Source organism: Mesitornis unicolor, unplaced genomic scaffold (assembly GCF_000695765.1).
Source record: "Mesitornis unicolor isolate BGI_N332 unplaced genomic scaffold, ASM69576v1 scaffold2409, whole genome shotgun sequence".
Taxonomy (NCBI): domain Eukaryota; kingdom Metazoa; phylum Chordata; class Aves; order Mesitornithiformes; family Mesitornithidae; genus Mesitornis; species Mesitornis unicolor.
The window spans coordinates 1-21,234 of NW_010205050.1; the positions used below are offsets into that span (position 1 = coordinate 1).

Consider the following 21,234-nt stretch of genomic DNA (forward strand, 5'->3'; position numbering starts at 1 on the left):
CGGCACACAGGGACAGCTCGCTCTTGCGCTAAGCATCTAAGCAATGATTAGACTTGACTTTCCAAGCAAATGTCAACAACCCTTTACTACATAAGTTACAGGTTAAAAGAAAAATAAAAAAGAAAAAAAAAGATCAGAGAAAAACTGAGTAATTCAAGGCTTTTGCTGGTGTTGGTGGTATTGCCTTTACACAGAGGTGAAAATTAAGTTTTCAGGAAAGTTTTCTTTTATAAATGTAAATATAATTACAGCACCAAATGCAAGGACTGATAATTTTTAATTATTAAGTCCCATAGAGCAGCAACAACTTCAACGCAGGCATGAAAATGCATGCACATGACCCAGAAGCTCTGTGCAACCATTGGTCATATGCTATCTCAAACAAATATTTCCTCTGGGCTAATTTTTCAAAGTATGAAACAATTTTTCTGTCTCATTTGATGAGTAAAGAAAGTAAAGAAGCAATTAGAATGCACAACAGATTTTCAGTAATCACACATGAGTTTGTGTGAATTGGCATAGGAAACTGTAAATATGAGCATCAGCAGCAACTTGACTCTTGTCACAGTTAGATAGAGAGCTACATGAATTTTTAATAGACTTTTAGGTGACTGAATTTTTGAGAAAAATATTGAAAAATTTGATTTGTATTTCTAAGATCCTAAAAGCATAGTGTTCAAGATGTTAATTGAAAATCACTATTTAGTTTTGTTCTGAAAAACCATAGTTGTTTTATCAACTTTGCATAAGATAGGATTTGAAATTGAAACTATACAGAGGTAAAATGGGAAAAAATAAAATGGGCTAAAACTGCAAAATACAGATGAGGGCTACAACACATATCAAAGTAGTTTGAAATGGAAGATATGTTTAAACCTCAAAATAAAGATTAAGTGTTGTGTTTCAGATCCATAAGCCAATGCACAAACATACAACCAAGGGAAGAAAAGACCAAAAGTCCAAATATGGTTTTCATTACTTTCTAAAAATACTTTCAAAAACAAAACTCAAAATCAGAAGGCTGAATCATTGCAAGTAACCACAAAGGTGACCCTTTCTGGGCAAGGTCCAATGGTAGCAATTAGAAAAAAAATGCATGAGGATAAAAAAATGAGAACAAGACACTAAGAATGAAAGATTTTGCAATGTGCCAAAATACCATGCTATAGCAATGAGAACATAACAATCAAATCAAACAATACCGAGTCTTCCAACTCTGCCTGGCTGTGAAAAGAGACAGAATATACCTTCCTCTTATGTTCATTTGCCAGACATCATCTCCCCATTCCTTCTCCAGCCTTATCTAGACCAGACATACTCTATGGTGCGGGTAGGTTCTTATTTGCCTGCATAATTTTACACCATGTTCCACTGTCTGTATGAAGCAGAATTGTCAGCCACAGAAAAAACAAAAATTACTTCTCTTTGGAGAGTTCAGACTTTAAAATCTCATTAAGAAATGCAAGTTATCTATTTAGATATCATAGTGATAAAGCAGTCTGGAAAGTCTGGAGAACAGACAGAAAGGAAACAAAGCCAGGTTAGATCAGACACTTGGAAAGCAGCAGGAAAAATAATGTGTATAATAAAATCCAGGCTAAATTTTTATTTGCAGTATTATTCCTATACAATTCTGTGGAAGATGCAACACGACAATCCATATTAAAACTTGGTTGTCTAGATAGGTACAACATTTTCAAGATTGTGCTCAGGAGGATTATTCTGGCACTTTCTAAATGAAATTGGCTTAAATGAAGTTGTTTCCTCCAAACATTATTAGACCTACTCAGTTATTCCACTTCTTGGCCATTGGTAATTAAAGCATAAAATGTACACGAGGGAAAACCCTGAGCTGATGAAATTCAGATATATTCCAGTTGTTTTAATAGCAGAGCTTGATTTATATCACCTGCAAATCTGCTTCATGCTGATTTGCACACTGGTTATCATCCTGACGGATCATAAAGTGTTTTATGAATTAGCATCTTGGAAGATTTATATCTACTTGAAACAAGATACAGGTCACTTCTTTTTGGATGATCTGTCACAGGTTCTATGGTGTCATCTATAGTAGACTACAGCTTTAAATCTATGAACAACCTGTAGGCACTGAAATTCATCTGTGTTTACCTATAGACACCAATGGCTCAATAGATGCCATTGACTGACAGCTGAACTTTCTTTTTTAAGATGTTAATTTTGAGCTCTCCCCTCCTTATCAGCTTTGGTATTTAAGAAACAGCAACACAATTAATGTAAATATGATAGGATATAATACAATATATAAGATATTTAGGCATATATGCTAGCAAAAGCCTTTAGGAAAAGAGTAGTTCCCTATTAAACACAAAGAAACAATCACTGCTTCACAAAGTGGCTGAACTGCAGACTACTGGAAGCTGTGAGAATATTGCACTCTGCTTACCTTGGCCTTGTATTCTTAAATACCTTCTGTCAGAGCCACAATGAAGGGCTAAATACACCTTATGTCTGACCTAGTAAGAGTGGTTTTATTTTTAATAAATTTGGGAAAATTCTGCTATATTCAATAAACAGTGATGATTATGACCTGCTAAAAATCTTGTCCGCGGTGTAGTGTAGAGTTGTCCAACATACAGTTACTCTAAGAAGGAAGCAAGAAACACATTTCTATCCTTCATTTTGCATTACTTTTCCAGTAATTATGGCACTGATATTTGGAGAGTGCGAAGGCTGCAGCTATCATAAATTCTTTTTATGAAGCTGGTAAACTAGAGGGTTAAGAGGAAACAGAAACTTCATTCCGTCTTATCTTCTGCTCTTTGTGCAGAGTGCTGATGCTATCCTTAAGTAAGATATGGCAATGGTGACACTGTTTTCTTAAACATATACACAATGCAGACATAGTGACATTGTTCACTCTAAATTTATACTTTGGAGCACCTTGAGACTTCAGCAAAAGTCTTGGTCTTGGTCTTGTCATCAAGACTGCATTAGTCAAAACATGATCTGCACCATTCTCCATTTGGTGTGAATTTTCTTTCCCTTCTGTGCCATAGTGTTCTTGCCCACACAGCTTTATTTAGTAAGCAGGCCTGTATCTAACCACATATACTCTCTTTCCCATTATAGAATTGAAAGACTTCTAAGCAAGTCACAATATAACTTAGATTTACACATCTTAGTAGTTATAGCCAAGTGCAGTAGGGAAAAAGATTTGCTTTATATCTACTATGAACTTCTCCTCTTTTAACTTATGCTTATTGCCTTTCATCTTCCTGCCATTTATCACTGTGCAGAGCCTGGCTCCCTCTTGTTGATAAGCTCCTCATCGGTATGGATGACTGCTACTAGGTCCCCACTGAAACTGTCTCCTCTGCAGGTTGAACAAGCCCTTTCCCTCAGCTTCTGCTTTCAGGGCAGGTGCTACAGCCCCCAGCCACCTCAGTGGACCTCTACTGTACTCACTCCTTGTTGTCAATGTCTTTGTTGTGTTGAGGGTGGTGGCAACACTGAACATAATATCTAGACACAATCTGACACGTGCTGAGTAGAGGGGACAGTCACTTGCCTTGATCTACTGACACGCACTTGGTAACACAGCCTAGGATGCTGTTGGCTGCCTTTACTGCCAAGATGTATGACGTGCAGAAGACTGTCTACAGAGACCTCCTCCAAGGGTCTCTTCTGCAGACTTCCTCTCCAGCTTTGTCAGTCCCCAGCTGGTATCATCGCACATTTGTCCTTGTTCAACTTCACAAGGTTTCTGTTGGCCCAGTCCTCAAGCCTGTCTTGGCCCCTCTGAATGGCAGCCCTGCCCTCAAACATATTCCCCCAGTCTGATGTCATTTTGCAAATGTTATGAGAGTGTGCTCCATCACCTCCTCCACGTCACTGATAAAGACGTTATAAGGAGTAGGTGTCACGATAGGGTCTCTGTGATACTCTACTTATTACCTGCCTCCAGGAAAAGCACAGCTCATTAACTAGCACCCTCAAAACCCAACCATCTAACCAGTTTTTTTACTCATCTAGTTGCCTAGAAATCCAGACCTTTACATCCTGATTCCAGGCTAAAAGTTAATGTAAGAAAATACATTAAATCCTGAGTCTCTTTCAGCTTACTGCAATAACATAATTTCAGTCCAGTTTCACAAAGCTTTAAAGATTCTCATGAGGATGAATCTACCATAAAATACAAGCTTCAATCTGTTCAGCCAATATGGAGCCAATCGTTCATGGCTTTACTGTAAAAAAAAAAAAATCAATCTTTGTGGTATTTTTAATGCTATTGCAGTGGCTTTCAGCTTAAGCTTTTCATTAATGTTCTTCTCAATGAAGGGAGAAAAGTTGAATAGCTTTTATTGATGCTCCCCACATAGTATGAGGCAGCCCTGTCAGCAGAGAAGGATTTACATAAAGGGTGCTCTGCTGGCATAACACAACTTAGTGTGTTATGAATCTGGCATACTCGTGATGACTTAGCAACTCTGATTAGCAAATAATAGTTCAGTCCTAGGTGAATGAGATGAGCTTTGTTAGCACTTAACATCTTGGACCAAAACTTCAAACTGTTTGGTTTTATTTAACTATTTTGCAAGAGGATCACCAGCTTGTGAAGCTATCTATATTTTGTTAATAAAATACCAAGAAAAAGCGTGAAGAACCTTGTTTTTTAAGATTTAAGTTTTGTCTAGTACAACTTTTTATTCTGAGTCTGTGTTACAGACAGTGCATAATCTCATACAAACTGTAGACAAAAGTTAATTTATTTATGTAATTAATAAAGGCCTGGGGTTTTTTTTGTGGTCAATAAATGTCTTAGAGCAGAGAAAATATGCCTGATATTTGTGCAATTGTATGTTGGCAATGGTTGAATAGAAGCTACTGCACTCTATCCCTTCCTTTGGGACAGGAGACACGATGGGGTGTGTACATGTCATGGGGAACACTGACAGCTCTTGGTCAACATTTTGAGGAATCTGTAGGAAAGATGACACCACCTGCACTTAAGAGCCACACAATAAAGCCTCTGCACACCGGATAATTCCTCCTGCAGGAAAATCAAAGGAATATATCACCCAGATGATTCTCCTGCACAAGGGAAACAACTGGAACAGTGTCGCATGGATATCTGTCATGAACAGGGAAGAATTTATGGAACTACAAATTACAAATTACCATTCTTCAGAAACAAGCAACACATGCAATCATTTAAATCTTTGTAAAAAATTCTGAATTTTCTTTCTTTTCTCAAAGAGAAAGACAGTATCTGGTTTTGGTGTATAATTCATTAAAAACATTATAATATTCATTTAAATTACACAAAATAAGTGAAGGAATTGTAGTTCTTCTCTTGCTAATCTTCAAATTAACTTTTGACTCAGTGCTTGGAAAAGATCCTAAGCTGACAACAGCAGAGACAGAAGCTTATGGTTTATTCTCAGAGGAGGTATCACAGAGCAGCTGCTCAGATAGTCCTCAGGAAGGATCCTGTGGCCATGTGAGAGTTTGTTTCTTACAACCATTCAATCAGTAGATACAGGCTAGCTTTGTGTTGGGAAATAGAAACTCTCTGCTAAGACACATGTTGAGACTTTCAGCTCATAGCATGTGCTCTTTCCTTGATGACATCAGTCACTGCTGAATGAGGTTAGTAACTGTACCCAATCATCTAAGTTGAGTTTAAACTTATGTCTTTAAGTAATGAAGTGCCTTACTTCTGTTGTACCCAGATTAGGCTGGTAATTAAATAATAACTAAAAAGAAAAGAAAAGAAGGAAGCAACATAGAAAAATAACTTTTCCACATTTTAAAGTGCAGGAAGTGACAATTATTTTTAGTTGGCACATCTTGTGATATACCCATTTAATGTCCCTTACAAAATGAACATTTCTTTTAATAACTCAACTACTGCAAAAGAAAAGCAGCACATTAATTAAGTGCATAGTAATTTACTAGTCAGTTTGGTGTTTGTTGAAATTAACCCTTGAAAGTGCAGGATTGTTGTGACAGGGAAAAAGGTATTTTATCTACCTGCATAGCTTGTTCCTTTAAACACTGCAGTCTTCAATTCTCTGTTAAGAGAATGATATGATAACTTTTTCTACCTACTAGGAGATGTCAAGTGAGGAAAAATTTTAGTCTTTTTCTGAGAAAATGGTGTATTCTCGAGCCAATGACTACTGCTGTTCAAGACATCAACAAGCAGCAAAATAAAAACATTTTTACAGAAAACAAAAAGGTAATTACTGATCTAACATGCAAATCAGCACTTTGATATATCTGACAATTTTGCATCCTTAAATTATAACTCTTTTAGAAAAATGTGTATTGTAGTGACTAAGTAGGGGGAGGGTTATATCTGCTTTTGTGTGGGGAGGAAACCCAAGTAATTTTGGTGTGGTTTTCCTCAGGCAGCTTTAGCTTCTTCAGCCTTGATTGTCTAATGTCTGCTTCACTCCCTTTCTTGATAAACACATTTCTTCAGGAAGAAGAACATTTTCTGACAAACTTTAGGTTATTTCAAAGGAAATTTTGCTGACAACCCCTCTGCCTCAACTTCTTATTACTGAAATAAACCAGCAAACAAGCACACAGGCATCGAGTGCATATTACCTGTAAACAATATTAAAGTGAAAAAAAATCAGAAACACAGATAATGAACAACAGAGGCTTTACTTGGCAAATGCTGCACCTCAGTTAGCTTGGTGCAATGATTCTATGAGACAATCAGAACCTCAGAGCACCCTACCAGTTCATTAAGAACATTTTCTATGCATCAGTGACCTGCAGAATCAGAACATATTAACCTTAACCATCCTGGATCCAGATTGCCTGGGACTGTACACCTAGTGTACTTCAAAGACCTCTACAAATCGGTGATTAGGTAAATAGTGAATGGAAGGCAATCATTCTCAAAATGTTCCAGCACAACTCAAGCATGTGTTTATCTCTTGGTGATGAGGTGGGTCCTTAAGAAAACCAGTCCTCTACAAATCATTTGATTGCCCTATAGATTCTTTGTACATAAGCCATATCTGTTCATATCATCTAATTTAATATCTCTACAAGACAAAAATCCTAGTCTAAGTCACTCATCTCACGCTCCCTTTACAATCAATAAAATAGCCATATCCAAAAGTTGATTAATTTAAACTGATTGCCCTTTGTAACTGCCCTGTTCTTGTGTAATTATTAAATCTATGCATATTTTTGATAGCCAGTATGCAGAGAAGGGAACACGGGGTCTTAGTTTTCCTCTGAGACCCGTTAAGATAATTCATACCTTGCATGTGAAGTGAATACTTAAACTGACATTTCTGCATTATTAACTTTTTCTAATGTCCTTGACTAGTTGCTTCACCAGTGACCTGTGTCCCTGAATGTCTCATTTTTCTAGCTCTTCATGAGAAAGTGCTGACCTGTGTTATTTATCTCCAAAACAGAGATATTTCTGATTTGATTTCTACAGATCTCATTCTTAGGTGTCAGCTTTCCTCTTGGCTTTCCATGGAAACCTGGGGGCCTGACTTAACTCTTAACATTCAAGGCCAGGTTGGATGGGGCTTTGAGCAGCTTGGTCTAGTGGGAGGTGTCCCTGCCCATGGCAGAGGGGTTGGACTCGATGATCCTTAAGGTCCCTTCCAACCTAAACCATTCTATGATTCTATGATTCAGTGTTGCAGGGATCTGTTTCTGCAGCCTTTTCTGCCTGAGAGCTATGAAAGCACATGAGACCTTTATTAGCAGTAGACACATTGTCCTCTCAGTCATCTCCACTCATGAGATCTTATTTGACATCCTTCAACAGATGTTCATACACTGAAAAATGCATAAACAACTGAGCTTCAGGAAGGGTTTATGGAAAGTATTTTCAAGACACACACTAATGCTTTTCAAATTGAGTTAATCTAGGGCAATAAACATGAAATATATGGTCCGTATATCTACAAAATTTTTCTAACAAATACAAAAATTTGTTGGTGGTCTTTTTTTTTTACTTTAGAAAAGCTCGGTAGTATTAAGTTCTTTCTAAGATTGCTATTAAGACATCTCTCCGCCCCTTTATTTCCATTCCTGTACTCACTGTCATATGACTTCACTGGAAAATCTCTGAAGTTGCCTGGCTGTCACAGCTCCATCCCTTTCTGTTTATGTTTTTACCTTCTGTGCCATATCTCTGATAATGAGAGAGTATTTACGGGAATGATGGCCATTAATTAGGGATTAAATCCTTCTCCAGTGAGAAATGAGTGTTAGAGAAGGTTATTATTTTTTTGTGCAAAATATTACCTCAGTTATTCACAACACTAAACTGAAGAAATAGGGTAAGAAATCCTCTAAGAAAAGAGTATGAGGACAAGAGGTGGTTTAGACTTCTTAACCTCTGTCTTTGGCTATTCTATCACATTCAATGCAGACTGACTATATTTAACAGGGTTTTTTTTTTAAATTCATTAGTAATAACATGTTCATTGCACTTCAGTATTTTACTGTAAGAATTGAATTTGCTGAACTTGCAAATGAAAGAACCCTAAACATATAGAGTTATTTATTTGGAGACCATCTATGGCAGTGAGGGCATGATATAGGAAAACTGAATTCTCTGCTTCTCTCTCAGGATAAGTAGCCCATGAGCTTGCATGCTGCAGAAGTGTAGTGTTGTGTGCAAGCATTAATAGTCCTCATGGAGAATATGAAGCATCTCTGACGTGTCTGCAGTGTTAAAATCACCCTATCATCCTCTTGGCAGTTTCACTGACATCACTAATAAAGTGAAGATTAGGGACACAATCTTCTGCCCACAGTCTAATTTTCTTCTTCACTATGAAGTTCACAGCTTTTTTTCTGAATTGCTTCTCTGTCTTTTTTTAAATAATTTTTTTTAAAATCGGAATTGAAGGGGATGTTCCACAACATTCACAGTCTGGCTGCTCAAAGGTACATTTTGCTTCCTGGAAACACAGAATATCCTAGCTTTGGAAAGGGAAGAATTACTCAGCCTAAGTGAGTCAAAGCAGCAAAACTTACTTCTGACTGAGTGCACTCATTGTATCTACAGACCTCCTGAGATGTGTCTGTCTGCCTTGTTGGGTTTTCACCCAGCATGCCTAAACAGCTTTCTGATCAGGAATAACACAACATAAGTTTTTGTCTTTGCAACATTTCCAAAGACATTGCCAATGCTTTCATTACCTTCAATAGCCATATTCTCTCTTAACTTTTTCAAATATAACTATGATGTGTTAAAAAAAACAGAAGAGAAAATGCTGGCAGAATAAAACAGAGCTTATGCCACTATGTTAAAGGATCCAAAAGGAACAAGAGACTCTCAGTGAAAACAAACAGTGAATTTCTGGAGCGTTAAATACTGCTACATCAACATTCACTGATCACAGCCATCATTGCTTTTGCACATCAGCATAACAATAATGCCAATTCTTAAAAAAAAATTGCAAATTATTAATCAATATTTGTAGAAAAAATCCTTGGCAATTACTTTGCATCTATCAGCACTGCCTGAGGAGGGTAAATTGCATACCTTGAAAAAGAAGAGATGTGAGCTCTAGATGATGGCATATGCTAAAGAAACAAGAACCTTCAAGAGAGACTAGCTAGCAAGTATACATTTATTTTTCATTCAGAGCTGCTATTCTCTCACCATCCAAATTTTGGCCCAGTTCCTTATTCCTTAAACACCTCATTCACATGCTAAAATCTGCAGTAAATGTTTGTGTGTGCAAAATTATGCCAGATTATGTAAGTGGCATCAAAGGCATCTGTACCTCAGAGCCAGTTTTCATTAATCAAGAAAGCAAATAAACGGAATGCATGTGCACATAATATGTCATGACATAGCCTGAATTTTAAATTATTTGGGACTACTCTTATTATTAATATTCATAATGTGACAATTTCTGGATCCATAATTAGGCAGTAACCTCCACTATGGTAATTATGTGATGAGATCCATGGAATCCGAATTATAATGGTGACACTAGGATGAAATTCAAGCTTGCCCTATAGTTACAGCTGTAGTATAGCTGGGTGCCAGGGTTGACCCAGCGCCCTGAGTCATTAACACTCAATTTGGCCCAGGAATTCCCCAATTTGATGAGGTGATGGACTCAACCACTGGGCACTTTCCCAGCAAAACAGCTAATCAACAGTTACAGGAGTTCTTCAAGTGGGAATTGTGGACAGTTGAGGACATTTCCCCATGTAGCTCCTGCTGTGTACACACCAGCTAAGATACACTATTTGTATCCTTAAGATGTGTTCATTAATTCATTTAAGTCATCAGTAGAAACTGTTCTTGCATGTGCAGAAATGATCACACAGGACAGGCTTTTGTGCATAGCTAAGACAGAGGCTGTTTTGTACACGCTGTCAGATAATCAGAGAAACTGGATGTTGCATGTACTGTTGTACACAGGACCACAGGCCAGTTGGCTTGTAAGAATCCAGCAACAAATCAGTTCAGGGAGTCTTGTCTGAGTCAGCTGAAGATGCTACTGAAAGGATGGTTGCAACAGAGACTCCCATCGACAGCTGGACAGCGACTGGTTGTTCTCTTGGAGAGATATGTCTCCCCACACGAGCATTATCGAGGTCTGGGGTTTTTTTTTACTGATGCCACTAGTATAAGGCAACCAGTTAAATTAAATGATTCAACACCCCATTTTGGTGCTTCTCACGAGCAAAAGAGGGAGAAGGAGAAAGGCAGAGCAGAAGAAAGAGAGAAAGGGAAGAAACAAAGAAACAAGGATGGGAAAGAAACCACTCAGCCAACCAACTAACCATGGCATCTAGAGGAAAATCCAGTAATCTAGCAGTGAGGTAGCTGGGGTGGTATAAGAGTACATGTTTCTTAATTTAGCAATAATTTCAGTAACTTTCACAGTATAATAGATTTCTAAGTCAGCTTTTGGTTAATAGTAATCATCTGGTTAATAATCAAAATACTTGCTATTAGTTTGCAGTTACTCAAAACTGAATTTTTAAAAAAGTTAATAAACCCCATGTGTGTGACTCTGGGAGAGGCCACTTGGAAAGGCTAAGCAGAAAGCACTATGCATTTAAAGAGTTTCTGTGTACTCTAATCCTTCAGACTTTGAGAGAGGGGGAGGAAGGGAGATATGAAGTCAAAGAGGTATGGTACTTCCAAGGTGTACAAGAAGTGAAAAATACAACAATTACTTCTGGCTCAGGTCCTCCCAATTGGTACACTATTTCACATTTGGCTTTTTTTCTGTACAATTTGCGTTTAAACTTTTTCATATTTGTAGGGAAATCTAGATGTACATCATATAGAAGTACGTCTGTGTAGGTCTCCACAAGTGTATGTGGACTAAAGACCAAAAGTATGACTGAAGCTTTTAGACACATAGCCAAGCTTGCTTACTCCAATTAGAATTTAGGTACAGTATAGCATAGCTACAGCAGCGAACAATCCCAGTGTGGGCTCTGAAACCTTAGCAGGATCCTGAGTGAATATGTGATCGTGTGTGACCACATGCTGTGCAGGGCATTAGTAAATGGGAGGTCAATAGCTACACCTTGGTTTTCCAGTCATTGCTTACAAGGCATTTACCTTGGTGCACAGTGTGTTGCTGTGGTTGGCAGCATGAAAGCTAGTCAAGTATTTGGAACAGACATTTTACATTGCATGAGGGTAACTTTACATGGGAGAGCAGGCCTTCAGCAACATTAAATCACAAGCTATACACGGTTGTGTGGCTGCAATTCCACTTGTTCTTGAGTAAGAGAGCAGCCTGTATCACAGCATTACTCATCACCCTGCAGGGCAAATATCTCCACCAGGATGTCAAGGAGCTCCTCTGGACTGCTAGGGCCCAGGGCAGTGGAGGCCGACACGACTGCAGACCAGGCAGCTTCTTTCAGGCTGTGCTGTGGGGGTGGAGGGGGCTTTCTGTATCCTGAAATCATCAGTGGGTGTTACGCTGCTGACTAGCAAGAAAATACCTCATAATATATACAGAACATTCACTTAACACCCTAAATATGAGGTGGATACTGGGGGTGGAATTGATCAAGATTTTACTGCCAGAAACCCTGTGAAAACAATATTTAGCAATTCAACTAGGTTTGTGCCAGTTTATACTTAATGCTCAAGGGAACACTAGAGCTGGCAGTCGGTAATTACTTCTGCGCAGAAACAGGGTTTGACACACACTATTAGAAATCTTTGAGTTAAAAGAAAGTCTGATGGTTCCACGACAAAACCACTTAAAGCATGTACCTCTGCAAGAAGATAAACACCATATTGAAAAAAAGAGAAAGAGTCCCTTAGCAGCGTTAAATGTGAGAAAGGGTGCCCTGGCAAAAGCTCCAACAGACAGACCTTACCTGTGCTAGATCTTGCAACTGGCAGACTTTTGCAATTTGAAACATGAAAACATCACAGTGCATGCCTGCTCACAGTCCGGGAGGTGAATGAACACAACCATTGCTACTTTCACCTCCTTTGCAAGCAGACTCAGACTTACATGAACATTTGTGTTAGCATTAGGGAAAAGAGAATAAATCTGAAGTCCTGTAATAAATGTCTCTATATGAAGATATCACAGAACAACGGCATCTGATAGTTCTGCTACCCCCCTCTGTAGAATAGTTCCAGTACAGAAAGAAAAAAAATTCTCATTTCTGTACATGTTCAACACCTACACAAGTCTATTTTACAAAAACTTCTCATACAGAGAATATAGTTATATAAAAAGCAACAGCCAAATAGATTGCTCATATGTATAACACAACAGATTTTCTGTCAGTTTTTAATGTCTGTACAGCTTATGTATCTTGAACGGATGTTGTGACCTTTTTTCCACACTGCTGCATTCTGTTACAACCAACTAGCAGGATTTAAAATGACTGCTAAATTTCCTCCTGCATTTGACACAGGAAGTATTTTCAATACTGCAAATCTTTTGCATAAATCATGCTAATCAAATTAATTACCATGTCTTGTAGAGGGTGGTTGATTTCTTTTTACCTGAAACTGTGTGATCCTTTGGGTCTCTCAGTAGTTTGAGCCTTGCATGGGGGAAAAGGTACTGCAGGGGCTTCCCATTTATCTGAGGAACACAAATACAAATGTCATAAAAAGATAAAATACCACTAATTGTATCAATAATTTTAGACAGTTGAAACAGAAACAAGCAAACAAACTTTCTTTATTCAGGGAAATATTATAATTTCCCAATTCAAATGCTCCCCTACAAGTTTCAAGGCATCTGTCAGACTGCAAAATCCTTCTGCAGGGAATGAACATTTCCTTCCATAAAGTCAAATTAATTTTGAATATGGCTTTAGTTCTGATTTTTATTTCCTAATGACTAGAAAGTGCTCACTATCTTCTGTAGATTCTCTTAACATTAATCCTTTGCCCAAGTAATGTTCAAGAGAAGAATGAAATTAAACATAATTCCTGTAAATATGATACAATCCTGTTCATACAGATGGTAGGTGAATGTGTAAACAGCCATGAGTTACTGCTTTAGTTTTGACAAAACCACATATTCCAATGTACCTCTTTTCATCAAATTTCAAAAGCCTTTTGAAAAAGCTAAGCTAAAACTCTTAGGACTACATTCTATATGAAAATGTGCAACGTTTACTTGGGCTGATACTGGAAAGTGTCAAAACTGAAAGCAACACATCTCTACAAGATGCATTAAAGAGCCAGTTTTCCAGCTGGGATGATCCCACCTGCCCCACAACACAGGCACAGGAGGGGACATGCAGCTGGGATTAATCCCGTTGCCAGGGATGATTGCCATGAGCCCTTACCAAAATGCCTTTGCAGAGAGTGTTTGTTGCAACACTCACACACCTCATAGCTATCACACATGCTCTTCACGTGGAGTTTTGGTCTTTTGGAAGCAAAGCAGTGCCCATTACCTCTTTGTCACGTTGATGCTGAGCCTGAGCACTGCACCCAGAGCAAGAGGTGAGAGCCTGACTGCCTGTGACTGCTCAGACTGTGTGTCAGCGGGGTGGGACCTGGCGGAGGCAGATTCAAGGAGCCGATGGGACAGTATTCATCAGCATGGATATGCAGCAGTCTGAGTATATCAGCAGTCTGCTGCCAAGAGTTTATTACTGTTATTTATATTTAAGAAGCATTTAAAGGGATTAAGCTCCTTCTGAACTAAGCACTTCAAACCTAGTTTTTGCCCTGGAGAGTTTATATTGTTAATGGAAAGCACACATAAATGACGGGAAAGGAAACAGATAAGACAAGGGAGTTGCTTAGCTCCATCACACAGTGAGCAGAAGAATTTATATGTCTTTTGTCATAATTCAGTTTCTTATCCAGCGGATGACGTTGCACCTAGAAGGCTGAAATCCTCCTGTAACTCACTGAGAGTAGTATTGACTGTAACTAATTTCAGACAAAAAAGACATCATCGATTTGGTAGTGGACAAGTAGTCCAGAATAAATCAGAACTTGAGATCAGGCAGACTTTAGGACTTATCATGGAATTTTGCTAGGACATAGGTTCTAATACTACCAGAAGTATATGAAGTGCCATGAGACTTCCACACTTATAAATGGATAGGGACATTGCTATGTTTTCAATGACACTATCAGAAATTCAGCAAGTGTAATTTAACACGAAAAAAATGTTTTTGTCGCATGTGGCTTACAAAAAAATGTAAATTTTTTGAAATAATATATTTAATTTTATTTTTAATTAAATAAAGCAATACAAAATGATGCAATTCAAGAGAAGCAGTATAAACACATTTGAACAGCTCCTTAGCTGGGCTCCAGTTTATTGGGAGCAATTTAAATGAGGAACACTGAAGCTCATAAACTTCAGTTCACTTCTTTTTTTTTAAACTGCTCTATCTTATTTTTCTTTATCAAGATATTGGTTTTTTGAACAAATAATAATCCAAGACTATTCAATGTCATAGTGTATATTTTTTCTGACAAATATATCAGAAAATACAGACCATCTCCTACTTCAGTCTGTTACTTCCTCATTACTTTCAGAATTTTATGATAAACATAAATTGTGGTGATTCATATCATTATGAATAAGGGCATTAAAGTTTATAAGCATTCAGGTTAGCATGCTGTTTTCCATTGTTGGTGGGAATCAGTACTTAAACTCAACATGTCATTAGGTATTTACCTTCAGAACAGTATTTGTCTGAAAGTGGCAGAATAAATAGGAAAAAATAGTGGTAAATTTGAAACCTTGTAAAACACATTATTTTGTGTTTCCATCTAACTTCTCCTAAAGGTGATTTCCCTTCACTTGAATATATGCCAGAGTCCTTCTAACTGACAGTTACCCCAGCTGCATCAGTGAAGATACCGATGGACCCCAATGAAGTTGCGCAGACATGACAGCATTAAACCTGAGACATGGTGCAGTAGAAGTCCCTCTGCTGCAAGGCTACATGAACAGAGGATGTGTAAGTCCTCGAGACCAGATTTAGGTCATAGGGCAAAAGATTACTTGATCCTGCTTATTTTCTACAAAAAATCACAGATTCCTGCCATCTGGCCTTGCCATGGAGATAGTTTCCTTCCCTTTATGGGAGTGTTCAGCACGCTCCAGGAATAATTCTTGCAGTTCAGCACTGGCAATGCTGTCCTCTTCTGAGCACAGACACATTTCGACTTGCCAGCTTATCTTCCCTTTTTTTGCGCTCTTTGAGCTGACATGGGTCTCAGGTCACATCTTTCTGTATATTACTCAGTGGGCCCTTGGGGGCTGCATCCCAGTGAGTTAAATGAAAACTGGAATATAAAGTGCTTCCTCCAGGAATTTAAGCTTTGGTGACATGTTTCATGTTATTAGTCAGCTCAAAGACCCTCCAAAGTATGGAATGAATGGCAAATAAATGTGCTGAGGTTTTCTAATACTGTTACAGAAAATCAGTTTAAATATACACTTATTTTGCCTTTGCTGTCTTTACACATTTTGTCTGATAAAGAAACTCTATGAAAGCCTCGTCTAAGGGAATTTTATAAAGCAAAGAGGACGATTAAGAAAAATAAATTTCTGTATTGAGATATTTAAGAAAATAAGTGCATCAAGTGTATTGTAGTATTCCAGGCAAAGTCCATAGCAATAGCTTTAACATATTAACTGGTCTTTGGATCAGGTCATCAAAGCTATATTTTTTTTTCAAATGGTGCTACACATACCATTCCACCAATATCTTAGACTGGGTCTGATAAGGTGAATCTCAGCAGCTACACCGGGTTGAGTGCTTTGGGAAATAAAGCTTTTAAAGGAAAGTCTACCTGAGTTAGTTATCCAGAAACAGGATACTGGATGCTGAATGCAATGGGTTAGACCCCAATTTCCAAATACCACAGGTATCTGTATGAGCACACAAGCCCTGTGAAAGCTGGTATCAAGAATTCCCACAGCTAAGGCGATCCTGCCCTTTTGAACATCCCTTCTGTGCTGAGCATGAACATCAAGTTGTCTAGAAATCCTAAAGGTAGAAAGTTTTCTTGACTGGTAGATCCCTGGTGCTGGAGAATTTTTGCAAAAGAAGTACTGAAGAAAAACTTAACAAATACAATGTTCCTGCTCATTGATAAATTGCAAAGTGAGTGGCCTTTGCTTCTGCGGCGAGGTCAGTGCAGAACTCTGACTTGCAGTTTAGAAGTCACCCTGTCATGCAGTGAGAATGTTTCTGGGAGACTAAAAAATGAGAAACTGCCTGCTAAAATCCATCTTGAATTACAGTAAGGGGGCGGCTAACAATTAATTCATTAGATATTTTAAGAATTACACTAAATTTGGAAACGTCCTATTTCTTATTGCATTTCCAGAGAATATGAATCACAAAATGCCTCCCCCTTCAAGCCTCAAACAGAGAATGCAGTTTACTATAAACTAAAATGAAATCTCCTTGCTAGTTGGAAAACAATCAAGACTAAGCACCATGGACTTAAAAAATGTGGAACAAAAGTTTTCAGAAAGCCTTCCCAATCTCTGTCACAAATGGTATTTTCTCAATTAAACCCCATTGCTTAGCTTATGACTCAGTTTTTCATAATTTCTAAATAGTTAAGTGTCCCTAAAAAGGTGTGACTTAAATTTCAAGGTAATGGGACACACCCATGAGCCAAGACAAATGTACTTTTTGAGGGCCTTTAGAAATAAAGGATTAACATTCAAAAGGCTGCGTTTCTAGAGCCCTAGCTTTCTTTTTGTGATTAGAAAACTGTTGCTAAAGTAAACTGATGGCAAGAGTGGTATTATGATGAGTTTGGGATTTTATTATTCCTTTTGGGCTTAAAAAGATCCACCTATGATCATGGAAGGTTCTGTATTTAAAAACCCTCACTGAGAAGTTACTTGTCTCCTGCTAATATACTCATACTGTCCATCTCCATGTCATGACTTCATGACCTCCCCTGGCATCTCCTCCTACTGTTCCTTCCCTACCTGCTCGAAACAGTCAGTTTAGCTCAGAATATACAAATCAATTTCACAGAAAATAGTGACAAAAAAAGCCTGTCTTTTGTCTGGAGATTTAAAGAAGTTGCTGGTCAACTGGCAGTGACTAAGCAAACTGAGGTAAACAGGGATCAATGAGAGACCTGCACTAGATTATGCATTGATTAGGTTTAAGCCATGTTTACCCTCCGCAGGTAAGCAGTTCAGAATCGTTATGCTGGGAAACAGCTATTAAAATACTAAACTGCACTGCAATTTAATGTGATTTAAGAACACTATGTAGCACTGAAGAAGTTCCTATAGAAACAAATACATTTTAATGTTAATAATACAGTGTGTGAGTTTAATCTGCTAGGTTATAAGAAATCCATGGAAACCTGGAAGTTCAGGGTTGTCATTCTGTTGCACTCTTGCTTCAAAAGCCTAGCTGTGCTTTATTTATTACCTTTAACTGCACAAACTTTGTGGGACATAATCAAGCAGTTCTAGTTTCATCTATGGTAAGGAAATTGATGTTTCACACATATGAAACAAAATCTTCTGGAAAACAAATGTTGTAGTGGTCAGGAAAATATTCACATTTTTTACAAAGAAGAAAATATAGTGGAGAATTTATAGTGAGTAAGTATATTTGGAAACTTTGATACATTACAAGCAGGTTAGTGCTACTGATGCAAGTACTTTTGTGTCTGGTTTGTGCTCAGTAAAGGACATTAAAGGAGTTTCAATGGCTTAATTACTACAGTAACAAGGAAACTGTCATCCTAACTGATTTCAGGAAAGACTCTGCGACAAAGCAAACTCTGGGTGAAGGTGGACCTGTTCAGATAGTCAGGATGAAGAATGATTTGCCATTTTTGGCTCCAGAGTACATTCTTCTTGGACGCAGGTGACAGACAGCATGGGACAACAAATACAGTAACTTTCTTGCTACAGAAGACACAGGATTGAAAAAGCCTTTAGAGAGAGTTTACACTGCCTCAGCACACTCATTGACCTGAAAATTATCTTTCTTAACACCTTTAAAATACAAAATGTTCCCATAAAATGGAGATATTAATATTGATTTATTTGTTTCTATTGCTAAATGCTATACTTTCAGAATTCAATGTGGAGCTAATGAAACATTTTTAAATGGCTCTGACTCTTTTTATCTTGTTGTAAAGTAATTTAATTTCTGGATGTGTCTGAAAATATTTTTTTTTACAGTTAACTCAAACAAATGTTCACAGAAGATATAAAACACACACAGGCTTTGAGTAACATTTCTGACAAGGTAGATGATGCAGAGTTGTTGAGAATTGGTGTTTATCTCTTCTGCAGACACACTGATACTACTTTGCACCAGTGGGTCAATGACAGTAGCTAACCTGGATGGAAACAGATGAAGAGGGAACTGTTGTAAAGCTTCTCCTTCTGTATCACTTTTCTTCTACAGAGGATTTACACAACACCACACAGAATTACTGAAAACACGTTCCCTCTCCGATTTACATTCCATATTTTACAATCCCATTTTTTGTATGGGATACAAAATCTCATATTTTACAAAATGTCTAGTAAGATTTTAAATGCGGTATCTCTGTTTCCATATAAACACAGGAATATCACAACAGCTTGATGGAGGAAAAACTACCTATTTTCCTTCTAGAAATAAACTAAGAAAACCGGAACTTTCAGGCCCCTTAACCTTTCTCCTGAAAATTTTTTTACTGAAGTCTTTCAACAGGTCCTAGTGTAGTGCTGTACATCAGAGGAAAAACAAAGATTGGACCTTTGTGACTAGGAACTTGCCCTGCAACTGTTTCCCAGGGTAAAAGCTCTGGAGTTCTAAAATTTAAAAACATCCCACAGATAACCTCCATATCATAGAGTTCAGGATAATAATAACCCTCTTCTTGGACAAATCTGATCTTCAAACCAAATTTTTAATTTTACATCATGATGATGTAGTGGTCAAATACAATTATGTATACTGAGAATAAAGCATGCTTCTCATGAGGATTAAAGTGCTCAGATAGGCAATTTTTTATCTATTGTCAGTGATATTAAAAGTTGTTAAAACATCCTTTATCCTACAACAAAGTTGGTTCATAGAGTGAGTTATTTGAATAGATTGCTCTAAGACTTGTATCCTGTAAAAAGTTCTTTCTCAACAAGAAATGGGTAGGCTCAGTACAACCTAGGCTGTGTAAATCTAGAGATACTAGATGAGAAAACTAGAGATAGGAAAAGAGGGAAAAATAAATGACAACTTGTGTTGTAAGATACTTGAATGCTTACTTCATAAAACCTACATCCTCATTACATAAAACCTACATTCTTTTGTCAAATGTCAGTAAAAATGCTCACCAGCAAAAAAGTTTCTAAGGCTGCACAATAGTGGGATATTCCTGTTTATATGTTACATGACGAATTAACATGATCAATATATGCTATTAAGTAGCACAGAGAGGGCATGCAATACTTTCTCTTGCATCTATTGCATCTCATGGAAAAGAGCTTAATCTCAATCAGTCAGTAAAATTGATAACTGAAACAATCAAGTGAAGAACTTCAAGATTTGAAATATATGAACTTCATTAATGCAAAGAGGATATGTGATCCTCTAAGGTGAAATATATTTCGAAGTTGGCAATCTTGAAAAGCAGAATATGGTATTTTCCTTTCTCGCTATAATAAATGAAACATTCTAGGTTTATAGAATCTAATTATTAGATTGAAAAAGTCCTGCTGATTTATTCAGAAATTGATCGCAGTCTGTTGGGATTATACAGACCAACTAAAAATGGGAACAAATATCAACAGGATAAAGCAACTCTTTTCCTTAAACTGCAAAAAGAAAGGGCTTAAATTTGGATGGGATAAAGCTTATAAGGTAATATAGGACTATTTATTTTATTGTAATTGTTAATAGAAATACTTAATGTATAGATAGTTCTGGTTAGCAGATTAACTCCTTTCAGATATGTTTCAAAAAACAAAAGAAGACCTGAAAAATTAATACTGAATTGCAGATGAATGTCAGTCTAATTTCAACATCAAGTACTGATGACAAATATAGGTTCAACAGCACTTCAGCTGAATGTAGATGGAATTTGATTAATCTTGTAGCCTCTACACTATTGGACAGTATACTTAAATTGTCAAGCATTGATAAAACTAAAGGCACTGCTTACTTGATAGCTTACTTGATCTTGGTGTTGACTTAGTGGTCGAGAGTGGGCCAGCTTCTCTGGCAGCCTTCTGTCGAGGCCATGTCCATTCTCCAGACGAGACTCCCTGGGCTTGTCAAACCAATCTGTTTCTTCACGACGGAGATGATAGGCTTTGAAAACCAAGGACAGGTCAAATGTTCTGGTCCAGTGCTTGGCAAAGGGCAATCATGTGCATTGTGCATAGCAAACATGCATAGTGGTTATAATTGGCCATGCAGCTAAAGCAAAGTTAGAGGTGAGACTTGAGACATTGAACTCAGGCACAATTTTGCTGTAAGTGATAAAACAAAGTGAAAAGATTCTGTTTATGTCAAAACTATGGATATTAAATAGCAGAGGAAGCCCCCTGCCAAGTGCTATAGTAATTTCCTTTCTTCTAGCAGCTCAGAAATACACAGTAAATTTCACATATTTCTTAAAAGGTTGATGAAGAAAAATAGCCAAATTAGTTATTCTGCAGTAAGCTAGGAAAAAAAACCCCCAACAAATTAAACGAACAAAACAACAAAACCAACCCTCCCAAAAAAAACCCCTCAAAACCCAACCTCCATTACTTCACAAACTTCTGAATAGAA

The 21,234-nt window shown here is 37.5% G+C and overlaps 1 protein-coding gene across 1 annotated transcript in view; it reads right to left on the reverse strand.

The window, feature by feature from the left end:
* Positions 1 to 11,769: 11,769 nt before the first annotated feature.
* The window catches only part of PCLO (piccolo presynaptic cytomatrix protein), a gene marked incomplete at its 5' end in the record, with an annotated part of 60,848 nt that continues 51,383 nt past the window's right edge, over positions 11,770 to 21,234 (reverse strand). Inside the window, 3 exons of the mRNA XM_010191242.1 lie at positions 11,770 to 11,921; positions 12,995 to 13,076; positions 20,633 to 20,769. Coding sequence (XP_010189544.1) covers positions 11,770 to 11,921; positions 12,995 to 13,076; positions 20,633 to 20,769 — 371 coding nt within the window. The remainder of the gene's footprint in view (positions 11,922 to 12,994; positions 13,077 to 20,632; positions 20,770 to 21,234) is intronic.